Source organism: Tyto alba, unplaced genomic scaffold (assembly GCF_018691265.1).
Source record: "Tyto alba isolate M040663 unplaced genomic scaffold, T.alba_DEE_v4.0 Super-Scaffold_21, whole genome shotgun sequence".
NCBI classification, from domain to species: domain Eukaryota; kingdom Metazoa; phylum Chordata; class Aves; order Strigiformes; family Tytonidae; genus Tyto; species Tyto alba.
Window position 1 is genome coordinate 12,855,200 of NW_024881295.1, and position 16,910 is coordinate 12,872,109.

A 16,910-nucleotide genomic window follows, 5' to 3' on the forward strand; every position below is an offset into this window, starting at 1 on the left:
AAAAAACCTTAGTGATGATGGGCTCAAAAAACAAAGCAAAAATTCCATCCATGTCTTCCACGTGAAACCCAAGGCCATCAATATTAAAAACTTAGAAAAAAAGGGATGGAATAAACAGAAAAGCAACACAATGACTAAAGGGGAACTGAGGTCCTAAAATTCTGCCCCAAGCTCTAGGGTATCTTTCCCTGCCTCCCCTTAGTTCAGCAGATCACTCAGATATAAAATGTCTCCTTTATACAGGCTGAACATACACTAACAGGAAATTGCCCCATATAAAAATGGAGCTAACATAACAAAGGCCTCAAAAAATACATATTGATAAGGAAATTTATCTTTTCTGTGACACAGGTATTACAATATTAACACTGAGGGGGACACACTAAACCACACAGAAAAAACAGGAGAAACTTATTAAAATAGGAGACATTTTGCCTTTGTAATTTATAAGTGGGTTCATTTCTGTGACAAAAGAACCACCCATTCACGTAGTTTAAGGAAAGGACAGGTAAACTCGCAAAGACCTTTTTAATATGAAAGCACAGCAGCTCATTTACAGCTGCATACAGCTTTTAATCAAGGGACACCACCATGTCTATCACAAAAATAGATAATTAAACCCAAAATGGGCAACTATAAAAAATAAGTCCACTTGCTATCAAAAGGGTGACAGGACACGGACATATCCTTCAACAGAGTAGTTCTAATGCAAAGAAGAACTTTATGCCTGAGACAGTCCCCAACTGCCTTTCAATTTAAGAAAATGCTTTTGTCTCTTATTTTGACTAGAAATATAAGAGTATAGCAACCTGCCATGTATTTATTACTCTTCCCTGGTCATTATATTATCATAGCGTCCCTTCACCTTTACAACAGTAAATTTTCCATGCTTTTAATGGTCACTTTCCTAGATAACGTTCTTTGCTTTTCTTTAAAGCATCCTGAACAGCAGCTCTTCAGGCAACAGCATATAGCTACACTATTTCTATTACTGCCATTTATGGGTTTCCTCAAAAATCCTGACATTCATTTATTTATTTTTTAAATAAAACACTGAATGACTAGATATTTTCAACAAGTTCTGTAAAATGATAGATTCTTTCCTTTTATTCTAGAACTCAAGTATATTCTCATAACAGGCAACAGAAATTTCATTTGTAATTTCAGTTTTGGGAGATATTTTGTCTGCAGTAATCATCAAGAATAAGAGGGCCTTAATCCAACTCTGACTTGAAAAAATTTGGCTTTTCCTAAAAGGTGAGCAATTAAGATTTATAAGACTAGCTAGATCTACTAAACAGAAACATTTGATCTGTTTCTGAATGACTGCCATAAAACAATTAGTAAAGGCTGTTCTTGGACTGATCAAGACTAATATCCAACACTTTAAGTGGTTTTGTATCAGACAGTAGATTTCAAAAGCTTGTAAAAGAAAAGAAGCAAGTGAGGAAAGGGGACCAGTTAATTAATAGGTTGCTATCACAGACACTTACATACTTGGCTACCTCAGGTGAGCCCTGAAGCCTATATTCAGCACAAATGACAGGGGAACAAAAGATTTTACAAAATTCTACTGAGACCACAATTATCCTCCATTCAAAGCCCCCAGGAACAGACTGAGAAATACAGAGATAAAAAATAAACAGAGGAACTAAAGACAACAGTAGGAAAAAATGCTGAAGTGACAAACATTAAGTCATGATGATTAAGTACTGCAATCCTAGCCTGTGTTTTGTTCTTTACCTTAATATGACCAGAAAGTACAGAAAAACAGCTGGTGAAATAACACAAGTTTAACACAAGATGATTATTATCAGAACTATTTGGTTTCAATTTTAGGGCTCTAGCAGTAATCAGCCCAGCCAAAAAAACAGGATACCAACTTACACTGATTTAGCTAGGTATTCTTTGCTGTGTTTCTGAACTATGACCACCTCTTCTAACCCAATGTCTCTAAAATTGAGTTTCGTTGATCTACACTGAATAAGTATATAAATTACCCTACTGAAGAGACTTTCTTTCAAGGCCAAATACTTTAACGTATATAAAATATTTATTTCCAAGATGAGAAGACCTATGGTACAAGTTTATGCTGATGACTAGGTTGTTGTTTTATTTTATTCAGGGATTACATTTAAGATTAGATCAATTGCTAGAACAATCATATCTGCAAATTTTCAGGGATCTCCGATCCTTATGCTACGCTTCCAAGAGCATGCTAACCTAATTCCTTGGAACAAAGGATATGATAACCTCAACAGCAAGTTTCCTGTTGTTATTCACACAACCAGAAATTTTCAGACTAAGCTACACAGTTCAGTATGGAAAAAAAAGTCTAATCTTCATTAAGAAACTTTTTCATGTGCAATGCACTATTTTTACTCTCTACGTTTTGCGTTTAGTTTTGTTTTCTGTCATAATTACTGTTATAAGCTATGCAGAAGTAGTAACTTCTGGAAGACATCACTGTAACAGAAAAGTATTTTTTAGTAATAAAGCTGCCTTAAAAAAAAAAAAAAAAAACCCACAACCCAAAAAAAAACAAAACACAAAAAAAAACCCAAACAAAACAGAAGATACTACCTGAGAAGAAAGAGAGGTGAAGAAAGTGGAGAAACAGTGACTAAAACTTGGTGGGGTTGGGGTGTGGAAGAGTGGAAGGCATAAAATGCTACCTAAACTTAAAAAAAACCCTGATTCATTTTCATATCCTACACGGAAGGAGAACTTCAGTCTGAAGTAGTGTGGGTGGGACTTACCATCAAGTGATCCAGGACTGACAGCTATGAACTGCCCCAACTGTATCCATAAGAGGATGAAGCAACTCATTAATAACGGATTGGTGGATATGGGAATGATAAACACTACTATACCTAGAATTGCAGGTACAGATTAGGGGGAGAAAGAAAGAGAAAGTTAGAAAATACTATGCAGGAAATACAGTCAGCTCAGCGGTCCTGCATTCCTGACTTCCTTATTATTCTCAGAGAGGTTAACCATAAATAGTCACTGACTGCATTTCAGCTGAATTCTGTTAACAAAACCAGCTCTTACTCAAGCACAGAACGTGCACCAGCAGGCATGATCCAAAGTTTAATGCGGAAGTGTAAATCATGAGGCAAAACATCTCACTGTTACGGTGTAAGCAACTCAACTGGAAATTGCACAAAAAAAAAACCCTGAACTTCAGCACTATTTAATTTTACACTCCCCTACCATTTACAGACTAAAAGAAACACGGACAGAGAAGCAATCTTCACCTGCTTTCACAACAGAACAGGACCTTTGGGCACTATTATTGCAAAGACGAAGGCTCAGCTCACTGGATACTTTTTAAGAAATCCTCCTGTGATTGCATTTTTCAATTAATATATTCTATCAGGAAAAATAAATAGGATCACTCTTAAAATAAGGGATTATATATTTTACAGTGAACCTTACCTTGAAAGGTTTGTCCCCACTGTGTGTCAGCATATGCCTCTGCAACCAACTTTGACTTGTTGAAGGTGTATTATATACTTTGCAACCTTTCCACAAGCAAACAAACACCTAATAGAGTAAAAATGTGGTAAGTTTACACAAGCCAAAGAAAACAGTAAAAAAACCCAACAACAACAACAAAAAAAAAATCAACAAAAAAATACAGCAAAAAAACCCTAACACATTAGCAAAGAAGCCCATTTTCACAGTGCAAAGGACTTCAAAAAATTCAGAACAACCATTTTTTTTTGCAACACTTCTCATATCTCACCAAGGAAAAAATAATTACAACCACAAATATTAAAAAAAAAAAAAAACAGGTTACTGGAATAAATATCAAGTAACAGATGCTCCTGCAGATAAACACAATCAAGAGCTACAGCATCCAGTGTAAAGAGTTTGTGTTTGCACTCAGTACCTCAGTATCCACCAGATACTGAGACAGAACACTTTTAAATTACAAATTTACATTTTGTGGGTAGCAGATATAGAAGTAAAATATTTTTCTCATAAGTAATTAATAATTTTATTCTTTGAGCATGAAAAAGTAAAAGCTCTTAATTACAATACAGTTGTTTAAATACCAGCTTTATATTATGGAATACTGAATACCTCTAGTTAGGGCCCTATACTCAATTCCTGATGAAGAAAGTTACAATTTCTCATAGGATTCAAAATCTATGGGTGTTTTGTGATTGCAGTGTACAGCTCAGTCACGTGTTCAGTAGTGCATTAAAGGGAGTAGAACTTACATGTGCTGCTTTTCTCTCTCCCCTCACTGTGTCTATCTATAAAGCCAAGCAAATAGAAAAGCTAAATGACCTTGCCTTTCATTAGAATTTCCTCAACAGGTTTATGTGTGAAAGGAGGTATAGCCCTAATTTGTAGCAGCAAAATACAGTCCCCGGGAATAGTATTGTCGATAATACAGATTTTCAGAACTGCTGGAAACTAACTGGATTGGAGTTTCTTGTTCTCTTTTGGAGATTAAAAAACCGAGTCTTCAACAGATTATCTTTTGAAAACAAAAGAGCAGACACAGGAGTGCTACATACTTGCTGTATAGATAACCCAGCTGACTAATACAAAGCTAGAAAACCCCACGCATCAGTATGACTGATCCAGACCTACTGACATATAAGGCCCAACCCCCTGAACCCTCGTTTTCTGCTGCTCCTCAGTTTTGAGAGTCACCTGAAGCCACAAAATTGTAATTTCAAAGATTCTCAGCTCTGCAACAGCTCTACAACTGTCCCAACATTTTCATCAGCAACTGCTGACTGCAGGGCACTCTGCAAAGAAGTATTACTATGAAGTCACAGATTGTGGAAATGCAATCCCTCCAAAAACAAGCACTTGTTTTTACAACCACCCACCAGAAGTCCAGGCAAGGCTTCTTGGGAACCCTTATCAAAAGGCTGAGTCCAAAATATTTCTGAAAAAACAGTTCTGTAAAATAACATTATTTTGACAGAAAGTTTCTTGGGCTCTTCATGGATTTATCTCATTTGGTTTGGAGTCACTATCTCCAGTATTAGCTCACAAAGAAACATTTTACTATACACGGATGCTTATCACATTGCTTTAAAGTTCTCAATAAGCTGTTACCACCCCAGCTTTTCTTCAAATGCATAATAATTGTAGTTAAGCAAGATCTGAAATCCAAACAAACACCACTTAAACACCTCACCAGCAGGTGGCAGACAAATCCTTAAAACAAAAAGCCAGGATCAGTCCTCTTCCATAGCATCAAGTTGAAGAACTTATCAAAAAATAAACCAACTCCAGTAGAGGGATAAAAAGCGTGAACTGAATGCAACAGTAATTAGACACCCGGTGCTTCCAAAAACCTCCTTCTTCAGAAAGACAAATACAGTCTAACATTTTTTAAGTAAAAATATCCACAAATTATGTCACATGGAATCTAAGTGAAAATACATACAGTTTTTTTAAAAATTCTGAAAAATCTTCCAGTCCCTTTTTAGGAAATGCAAAGGGGTCATTGGTAGGATAATGAAGATCCCCAGAGATGCAGTTATGTGAAAGCCCACAGGACACCAATACACCTCATCCATTTCATTGTTTCATCCAGGATTCATATAATATTTCTATAAGCCTATGAACAGAACTACAGAAATCATCTCATGGTTGTCTAAGAACCCAACTAACTGGATGGATGATCTGCTTAGAGCTTGGACTGAAAAGAGGTCACCAAATATCAAGCTGAAAATTCAATCATACAAAAAACAATTAGCTAAATACAACCAGAGGCAAAGCTGTCTCAGTGACACAGTTACATAATAAACTAAGGTACTGCAAAATAGCATTTTACTTAAGTCTCTTATTCACTCAAAGTGTAATGGCCTAACATTTTACTTCTAGAGAAGAGACAGGACAAAAAGTCAAAAGATAATGACTACTAAGTTAGGATTTTATATTGGCTCTCCAAGAAATTAAAGAGCTGCAACATACAGCACTGAAAGCAGGTGGATTGCTTATGTTCGATGTAAAGATAGTTTATATGACATATTCCAGGCATCAAAGGTAATTTGGGAGGGGCAGGTAGTTAAGTACAGAGCTGAAATTACTCCACTGGAAGATGTTTTGAAAGATTAAAATTGTGAGACCAATGGAAATTGCATCATTTGACCAGGGATTAGACTGAAATATACATGATTATATACATGATTATATTTCAATTTAAAAAAAAAAGCAATTATATTGAAGGTATACTTGCCATCAGTACTACAGACAGAGCTGTTCTTTTACAACTTTGTACTCTTAAGTCAATGAGTCTTACATCTTCCATATTATACATTCTGTATAAATTTTACCTCTAATAAGACTTCTTTTGTAAAAATAATCAAGGTATGACTTCACCTGAGTTGACATGCAGTAACACGTAAACTAATAGTTTTAAGAAAATGAATTCCAAGTATAAGCTCTTAACCAAGAGCTTCAGTATGTTGAAAAGCACATCTATCAAAAACCTAATAGCCTCAAACCATTTATTAAAAAGAACTTACTACATTCTTAAAGTAAGGCATTCAATTAAAAACACAGAATATCAAATCAAGTCAACTGTGCAAAACACAACTGAATGTCTAAAAACAGACTGCTGAAAGCCCAGCCTTAGTTGCCAGTAGCTATGGAACTGATACTTTAAGACATAAAATTTGCTGCTGTCATTAAAGAGTAAAATATTGGCAACTAAGAAAGAGGAAGACAACAAAAATGAACACCAACCCCTCCTCGTTGACCATCCACATGTATGGAGCGAATGTGATCTGCCAAATCCGGGCTGGAGCTGAAGCAAGCATGGCAGTGGTCCCAACAACAGTTATAAGCAATGCTTTTTGCAGAGGAGGCAGTAACTCCTTGTCCATTCATCATAACTGGAGTGGAACGCCCACTGGAAATTGTGCTGTCTACATCCATAATAGTGCTGCTTATACTGTAAGACAAAAAAAAAAAAAAGAGAGAAAGTTCATATTTGTTGCATGCTAACAGAACAAACAAAAATCGCAGCTCTTTGGGGTTTTGTTTCAGATATCTTTATACAGGTTGAAAAGAAAATCTTGCACAAACTTACTATTTATTGTGGTTCATCACTAACTATAATGAATGTAGAGTCAGGAAATAGCTACTATTACTCAACAGTATAACTTATTCTGGACACAGGCAACAAGAGGGAGGGATGAAAAATTCTCCCATTCACTGACTTGTCAGAAAATTAATTCTCATGTGATTAACAAAGTCATTTTAAAGCTACATTAAACAGCCATTCGTTATTTTTATTTCCCATGACAGAAGGAAAAAGAAAAAAAAGGGGGAAAAAAAAAAGGCATGCTGGGTCAGGCCAGACACATACCTAGCCCAGGATCCACCACTAACACTACATCCTTAAAAAAGAATACAGCACTGAAGTTCTACAGAAGGTTTAAGGTACTCCCACACTTGCCCCAGCATGGTGTCCATCACATGCACGGCTTAAACTAGTGGGTTTTGTTCTACTTATTTTAAAAACTTTCCAGAGAAGCCAGAAGCAGTAGTGGGAATACATGGCCAGCAGGGGTCATTTTCATCAGCCATTCTGCTCTGTATCTTGGCAAATACAGACCCAAGTACCAAACTGGACCAGAAAAAAATTGCAGTGTGCTCTTTCCATATATAAGCAAAAGTATGGAGACAGATGGATGTTATTCCTGGATAAACATTAAATAGCTACTGATATATCTTTTTTTACCACGTGAGCCTGTTCACTGCCTTTTAGGACCTACGTGTTTTTATCTTCCACAGAGCCACGGCATTACAGAACAGCTCATCTTTGAAAGAACCTCAGAAGATCAGGTGGTCAAATCTCCTGCTCAGACAGGAGCAACTGTGATCATATGGCTTGTGGTCTTCTCCAATGGAGTTGCTAATAAATGTTTCCAATAAACTGGAGTTTCTGCTACCCTTCTGAACAGCCTTCCTTTCCTGTGTTGAAACTTCTGTCTGTTGCCTCTCATCCTTGGCAACTGTAGGGTTGAGATGACTCTGGCTTCTCCTTTGCTAAACCTCCCTATTAGGTGACTGAAAACAGTAATAACGCTGTCCTTATCCTAAAACTGAATAAACCCCATTTATCAGCCTTGCCATGTACAGCATTTGCTTCAGTCTTCTAACCATCTTGGAGACCCTCCACTGGATCCTCTCTAGCATGTGAGTATCTGGGATGAGTCCCAAACCAGACACAGTAACCCAGATATAGTCTTAATGGTGCCAAGCAGAGGTGAATAATCACATCTATTGACCAAATAGATACATTTTTACTAATACAGCACAGTATGAAGAAATAATTTTTACACAGGTGTCTTTACATATTCTTCTAAGCGAAGTGCAAGGGAAAAAAAAATATTACATAAAAGAAAGAAAATAGTAATTTCCTATTCAGCTCTACATAATACTTATGATTTTCTAACTTTTATCATACCTCTTTTCTCCATTTCTTGCACACAATTTCTATGCTAATGTATTCTGCTTTTAAAGGTATAGGTGCTGTTCCATATTTTTGACCATCACTGTTTACATACTCATTATTGTTTTATTATATATTTTGAGACGGATGAAACAGAAACTACACCGTTATTCAAAATTTGTAGATAGGATTAGCATGTTTGTTCTTTTTCTCTAAAAGCCTTCACTAGCAATTTCTCACATGATCTGTATCTTTTTTAATCATTACTATGCTAGCAGTTTTTTCCTGTGATAGATTTTGAAATCGTTACAGATATTTGCCTTGTTAATATTTCCCCCCTTCACCCACCATGGGGATTCCACTGCATTTATTAATAAAAAATGTCTTGCCTTAGTCAAAACAACAGATTCCCTTTAGCAATGTTTTCCAGTTAAGCTTTAGTTTTAGCTACCCTGAGTAATCTGGTTTTACAAGCAAACTCTGGGCTGAGAGCTATGAGCAAGGAAACACTTATGAAAATTCTGACTACCATTTCCCAAGCACAGGTCCCTAAAAATCTTCTTCCAACCCATTAGTAAAATTATTATCAATAAAACTGACCAATTATTCTTAGGCCTTTGTTTTCCAAGTTAAAAATAAAGTTTTAGAGACTTTTTTCAACAGTTTTCTTGCTTTAATAAAAGCATATTAAATACATACTTCCTAAATGCTATACAAATACCACGTGCCGCCTTTTTTTTTTTCTCAATTTCAAAAAATATCTAACAATTTACAAGACATGACTTCTATCAATGAGGCTCTTTGCTACTACACTGTATTTTTCCACGTGCCCACTATTTTTATTTTCTTCCCTTTTCTAATATCCAGAATACACACATCTTTCCATGATCCCTCTCTACCTTCCCCTTCCTCCCCCTACCCACGTACTCTTGGTTGTTTTCATGACATACAAGCTCACAGTCTGCAACTAGCAAATAAAAGGTGGCCAACAGAAGCCTACAGACATGGTTTTGAATCTGTTCCATATTGCTGTCTTCTTTAAAAAGTTTACTTTAGATTCATCAGGAACTTAAAAACAAAAATGCAACTAACACTGAGCTGAAGCTGCCAGTCCCAACACTATTAACAGCCACTAACTACAGTTACTGTTAAGAGTAGTTTGGGATCCCTCTAGGAAACTATCAGAAGCTTTTAGTGTTGCAAGCAATCCCAATTTTTCCACCATGCCAGGCCCACAATAGATGCAACTGTTGACTGATATCCCCTCCTTCCTCAGCTGGTACCTAAGCCAAAACTTATTCCTAACAGTAAAATCTGTAAATTTGTGCTATGAAAGCAAAGTTTACCAATAGGAAGATAGGAAAATTCAGTAAGTAATTAAATGTAGCCCCCTCACACACATCTGAGTGAGCTATCCAAATACAGTTTTCTCAAAATCAGTACTTTGAATGCATACAAAATGGCACATAGCCTGACACTTCTGTCGCATACAGTAGCATTACACAGATCAGCGGTTCCAACAGGAAGTTGCTTAACCAAGGACGGCAAAGCACTGCAGATACAGCACTCCTGCAACAGCTGCCTCACACCATTTCCCCTGGATAAGTAACCCTATCTTTCTCACAGTGGAAAGGTACTAAAGTACAGTACTTTATATGTACTTTAAGTAGGAGTTCAAACTTTCAAGCTGCTTACAGTCAGTCCAAGTTTCTATATCCACTGACAGCATTAGTACCATTCTCAAAAATCTCACAAATAGGCCTAAGCAAGCTTCTAAGAAGTAGTATGGTGCTGGTGACCACGAGGACAGACTTTGAAGGGGTATTTAGCACGGTTGTTTCAAGGGTTCCCTGGTGTAACAGCCTGGTCTCAAGCAGGAAAGCAATGAGAAAACATAACCCAGAATGAGTTCTGTGAAAGAACTGGGGAGATGGGGTAGGCGAGGAAGAAGTGCGCAGTCCTGCAGCTGTGTGTGGTTTCTCCAGTTCACAGGCACACAATCTATTTAATTTCTCTAAGCAGAGATTTAAAAAAATACTCAAATTGATGAACCTGTAGCATGAGAGTTTATTTCATACTGCAAATGCAGTGTGAGGTATCCTGGCCACCTGATACAAAAATCACAAGTGTCTAATTTTACAACCTAAGGAATTAAAATACTTAGGCTTTTTGTTTGTTTGTTTTAATATATTCTATCCTACCTGTAGAAAATTACTCATGTTTTTGGAGAAAAATACATGGAAGTCAACTAGTAATACTGATCCAGCAAAAGATACTCTGTTAAATAGGGTTATTAATAACATGAGAAACCATTAACACTTAGAAAGCTGATTTAGTTATAATAGCTGAAATGTTTGCTTGGTTTGGTTCTAACCAAGTGTTTACTAAAGGCTAACAGATTAGAGTTGCATTCATGATATCAAAACTTAGTATCAGAGGAACTGAAATTTAAAAAGGTTGCCCATGGCACTTTAAGTAGTAGCAAATAGAGCTTCTTGGAAGCTGAGGATGAAGTGCTACATTGGACTATGATTCTATAATCTATTCAAGATCTAGTCTAAAAATAGGGAAACAAAAAGTAACTCAAATCCAGTTGAGTGGTAACAGATCAGTATTTTATTTATGAAGAAATGCTTTCATTTCTTCTAGTTTGAAGAACTTGGTGTAAGACATTACAGAGTACAGATGAATACTGCTGTAACAAGACCTACTAGAGAAATAGCTAAACCACTTACAAAACAAAACGGCCAGGAGTCACACAACATGAGATCACTGTTTTCTGATGGTTCTCTTGATAGGCTCTGTCAAAATGCAAGAAACTCACTGCCCTGACATACTCCTTCTCTAGAAATAATCCATTAAATAAAAATGTAAAATGGGGTTTTTTGTTGTTTTCTCTTCTGTGCCTCCAGAATCAAAATATTTCAGGTGATCAGCTGCCACACAGCACTGCGAACATAGAATTACTTTCTGTCTTTCTTATCAAGTCCTGGGTCACCCAGGAGAGAAGTAAAGGCTGCAAAGAGAATCTGTGAAACACCAGCAACATCCTTCCTCTCTGTCATTGTGCCCTGTAGAGCTCCAGCATGAGTACATTCCCTCTAGTCTTCCATACACTGAGAAAGTATCAGGAAGCTCTTCAGAGAAAAGTTTGTAGTATATACAGCATCAGAGAAGACACCAACCTGGAAGGTGTCTTGCCCTTGACCTGCCATTTTAAGTTGAAGCAGAAAAATGATGTTTTATAGTGAGAGCTGCAGCTGCCGCTATGTCTGTGAAGACTTAACTGCAATACTGTTTTTGTTAGACCTGCTGATTGACCCACTTTTTTGTTTCTTGGGATTTCAGAAAGGGTGTGAGGGCAGGACATACAAATGGATAAAATGTGTGAACACACTCCACCATCCTATCTAGTCCACTTGAGTCTTTTCCTGACCAAATGAGTAGAAGCATATTAACTCAGTCCAAGAAGGGCTGGACTACTAAAATAGTGTCTATATCTTTCAATCTATGAATGGGGCTTTTCAATCCAATCTGACTTTCTATCTGCTTGGGATGATCCAAGAGAGGGAAAAGTTCCTTAACAAAGGGAAGGTAATAATGGAAATTACATCCTTCTGCTTCCTCATCTGAAATCCACAAAGCCTGTAAGTGGGAAAGTAATAATGCGTATCAAAGAGAAGAAAACAGAACAAAGTAAGGAAAACACAGACATTCTGGCAAACTACTGGTAACAAAACAAAGACATTGAAACAAACTTTTAGCTAAATTAAAGAAAGTTTTTCTGCCTTTTTCTAAGCCCTCTTTCCCCAGCCAGGAGATCTGCTTAAATCCTGACTGCCACTATCAAAGCAGAATGACACGAGTAGAACTTAAGCGCTTGTGGCATTCCCCTATTGCTAGTGACAGACAGGTCTGGGTTTGCTCCCAAGCTGTAAGCAGGCTCCAGCTCCATTGTAATGGATCTATAGACCATAGCCTGATGAAGAACATTAGACATTTGAGTTTCAGAGAGTTCAACTCAGGGGTCATCCCAAACAATAGAGCATCAAAAACAGTCACTGCTGGAGAGAGCCTGCATGCACAATAGCTGTTTTTAAGAAGTACCATTCAAAAGACCGACTAATTACTAAAATTTAAAACTGTTACAGCAAGCACAACATACTCTCCAAGCTTATGCTATCCCAACTTTCATCCTAATAAGAGCACCAAAATCAACTTGGAGTAAAAATTACAGCTGTAGTGAGAAGAGCTGAATGCCTTTCTAAAATACTTTACTAAACCCACACCTCACTTTACCAAGACTGCAGACACTGGCAAATAGTGCCATCCAAATGCAGCAAGGTAGAACTGAAAACACAGAATCTTCTCAGAAGAGTCAGACCTTTTTCCCTCCTCCTACAATCTTCCCTCTACCAAAAGATCAACAGCTTTGAAATAATACTGACATTTAAAGTGCATTCATTAAGCACCACATTAATGCGAGCTTAAATAGATGAATGAATCATTACCTCAAAGGCAGTTTCAGGTCTTATTTTTACATGTACCTACTCTACCCATACCTAGAAATAATACATCTTCATAATCAAGATGATTAAGATTTTTTTAGCATCACTTTATGTTAAAAGGCTAGTACCTCCACAATCTATATGTGCATGTGAACCAAATGCATCCAGCTGGTTAAATCCAGTCTAAACCATCTTTAAAAACAATTCTGAAACTGAAACAAAACATAATAACTACAAACTTAGAAGAAGTTGCAAGTCATTGTCAATTCAGAGAGAACAGAAAAAGTTCTTCAAACATTTTAAATCCTGGATTATTCCTTTATTTTAAGGATCTGAGCCAAATTAAGCCATCGTTGGAATCATGTAAACATGAATATTTTCTAAGGCGAAAAAAATTCCACCTTATTCAAATATAAAATGCACAAATTTCAAACCACATATTTTATCACATGTGCATTTGGGCACTAAGCGTTGTGTACATTTAAATGTGAATGCAAATATGAGCCTGTGATTTAGTGCATTAAAGAAAAATGGTGTATCACACATCATTCCTGACACACACTTGCCTCTCCAAGGAGATCAATTTCCTCACTACTGCAAGTAATCCCTTCAATTGAATTTAATGAATGGAATGCCCCAAATTTTTTCTTTCCCTTTTTTTGTTAATCTTTCAGAAGGACAGACAGTAGGAGTCTAGAAGGAATATGAACCAAAACAAAAGAACAGCAGCATAATTTCATTTTTACTTTCCATGAACCCCCATTAGCAACTGTCCACTTGAAGTAATAGTAGAGCCAGGCACAGAACAAATGCACAAAAGCCCAATCAATTTGCTATTATACTTTTAATGTCTGCTAAACATACTCCCTCTAGACCTTAACTGAAGTAACCTTCCCTCAGGCAATTTTCAGACCTAACAGATGGGCCTTATACCATGCCCTTGAGGGTCAACAAGCACTACTTCAGTCTGATCAACAGGAGCTCACTTCAGAGTTACAGTACCTCCAAGGAGAATGCTTAGCTTCCAGTCCCCAGATGTTCAGTAGGTAAGCAAAGGACCCAGCTGATTTCAGCTAACACCAAGGGAAAATGACTGTGACAGATCCTATAACAAATAACCTCATCTTGTAAAACATCAAATTAAAACAGAGATTTCAGGGAACATATATTGCAGGGTTGCTAAAACCAACACTACTGAGTAGCCATCAAGCTGCACACAAGACTAATTCAAATGAGGAATCTTCAGAAACAGTTTCTTCTAAAGCACACAGTGATAATCCAGTCATGAAGCATCCAATCCACAGAAGATTGCCTCCAACTAGATGAGAAGCATAATTAACATTCAAGAACCCAAATACTACAAATATCACTGAAAGTAAGTGAACATTTTAAAGATTAAAAAATTTACCGTGCTAGTTTCTTTAGCTTTTACTAGTCAGTGAATACCCTGTCAATTCTGTGTGGAGCTTCAGCTATGTTGTTCCAATCCATATCAGGGAAGCTTAAGAAAGAAAACTGGACTGTAACACTCATAAAACAAACTCAGAATAACAGAAACACTGTGAATAACAGTCATTTCCTACAGCAACTTCAAGGGTTAAAACCTAGAATCCAACTGAAAAGCTTTTACCACATGGAAGACTAAATCACAACCAGGTACTAATCCCAAAAGAAAACAAAGCAGCATCAACTGAAATCATTCAATTACAAACGCCAAGTTGAAACAGAACAAAATCTGAAAGAAAGAAAAATAAAATAATAATGACATGCCTAGTGACATACCCCATCATTGCATTATTTTAATTTTACTAGGAAGAGTCCAGAGTGAAAACAAAAACTTCACAAGTTTCCCCATCACACTATTCCTTTCCAAGACAAGTGGTGGAAAACTCTGGTGTACAGATCTGGCCAATGGACTAGTTTCACAAAAACAACAGACCACATAGCAGTTTTACAGTTTTTTGAGGCCACCAAACTCAGTGATTTACAGTCACTACATCCTAATGCAATCAACGGTCAAGTGAAGATAAATCCTCAAATTTTGAATATTATCAAATTATTAACCCTGAGCTGCCATCGTTGACAAGAAGCTCCTCCATCTGCCCTAGGAATTTTGTTTATCTTTTTTATAAAATCTCCATCACTTCCAAACATGGAAACCACTGTATCTTCTCCAAGAAGCATTACACGATTAACTTTTACTTTTTTACATTCCACCCAGCAATATGAACTGCATACCAAGGCTGTTAAAAACTGAAGTCAGACAAACATCATTGCTCAGATCTAACAATTTCAATGGTACATCTGAACTTGATACAACTGATTAATAACAGAAATTGCTACATTGACTCCTAAATGAAAGCAGAGGAAGAATAAGTTCATAAGTTTTTGTACTAAGATTTAACTTTTGCTGACCTTCAATGAATATTAAGCAAACTAATGCCAATGTCTTTATGAAGTTACTATCAGAACATCTGCATCAGGGTACCAGTATGTCATAAAATGCAGTGATCAAGGCAACTACACACAGGTGTCCAAGCAGATTTAAATTAATCTTTGCTTTATGCTCTCCAAATGATCATGCCACTTTAAAAGTGAGATTAAAGCATATTCTAAGAAAAATTAAGAGTTCACAAAACATAAGCAACCACTGTGAGCCAGCAACAGAGTATAAAAATTTAACATTTGCCTGATCTTCTCTGTTCCTTTCCCCATCTTTGCTGAATTTGATATTTTATGATGTATCTACATTGGTAACAGATATACTCCTACTACTAAATTTCCATGATTTATCAATTTAATTCCTCAATTCAAACATTTATGTTCCACAAGCAAAACAGTTTGCCTTACTTTAACGGATGTAATTTGATTGTGGCAAGGAAATGCCATAATGCTTTAGAGCTCCTACAGTTTCTTTTCATCTAACCAGCAAGTAATGCAGAGAGAATCTTCAAAGTAGATGGAAAGTAACTTCAGCTACCCACATTTCTAAGGGGTTTTTTGATGATTTTCCCGAGAAAACAAATTTGTCTTTAATTTAAATAGAAAGTATCCAAAATTATTTCATGACTGATAATGATCAGTTTCAGAATTCAGGAAAATCTACCACCAGAAAAAAAAAAAAAAATAGTGTATGCAGATAAACCACCATCGAAACAAAAACAATAGAAACAGATTGCTGAACACTAAATGGGTGCCAAAGAGAAAAATAATTCACATTACAACAAGAAATTAGAATACCTGTATCAAAACAGTGAGCCAGAAGTATATGAAGTAAAAGTCCACCACTGTGTTTTAAAGGCAATACCTTCTGTTCATATCTGCTCTTGCATCTCCTATCTACAAAGACCCCTGATACCAGACAACACAACATGGCTCTTCAGAGGCAAGGGAAGAAGAATAGGATAGGCCAGAATTGCACATAACAGCAAAGACACTTTGTTAAAGTGAGGGAGAATCAACCTAGCAAGTAAGAAATATAATACTAAAAAGTTAAGAGGGATAGAATAGCAAAGTAACAGTGTTTGGTAGTCTAGTGTTTTCCAGAAGTACTTTCAGGTTTTTAAAGGTTACCTTTAAATAAGTAAAAACAACATTAAGGCAACTTCTAAAGGGAATTATTAAAAAAAAAAAAAAAAAAAAACAAAACCAAACACACACACAAGAAGATTTCCAGGACTGTATGATTTAAGAGAGCACACGCTCACTTGTAAACACTTGGGCTTTATTTTGGAAACCAAACCTATACTTTACACAGATTACGTTATTTTAACAAAAACTTCTCAAAATTAACAAGACTCAAAAGTATTCATAAATCAATCTTAAAAACGAGCCTGCAAAACTCTTTATTGAATATCTATATAGTTATATGACTACTAAGAAATCAACATAGTGGAAAATAAAAGAATCAAGGGAGAGAATTTTATAAAGTGTGACAAGTGATAACCTTAAAAACCTTGTTT

General features: G+C 36.4%; 1 protein-coding gene across 4 annotated transcripts in view; it reads right to left on the bottom strand.

The window, feature by feature from the left end:
• AEBP2 (AE binding protein 2) overlaps window positions 1–16,910 on the bottom strand; it is a 52,802-nt gene that overhangs the window by 26,473 nt on the left and 9,419 nt on the right. For all 4 annotated transcript variants that reach the window (XM_032986385.2, XM_042795472.1, XM_042795474.1 and 1 more), the window contains exons 2-3: window positions 6,727–6,934; window positions 3,442–3,549 (exon numbers count right to left, since the gene is read on the bottom strand). In XM_032986385.2, coding sequence (XP_032842276.2) covers window positions 3,442–3,549; window positions 6,727–6,934 — 316 coding nt within the window. The remainder of the gene's footprint in view (window positions 1–3,441; window positions 3,550–6,726; window positions 6,935–16,910) is intronic.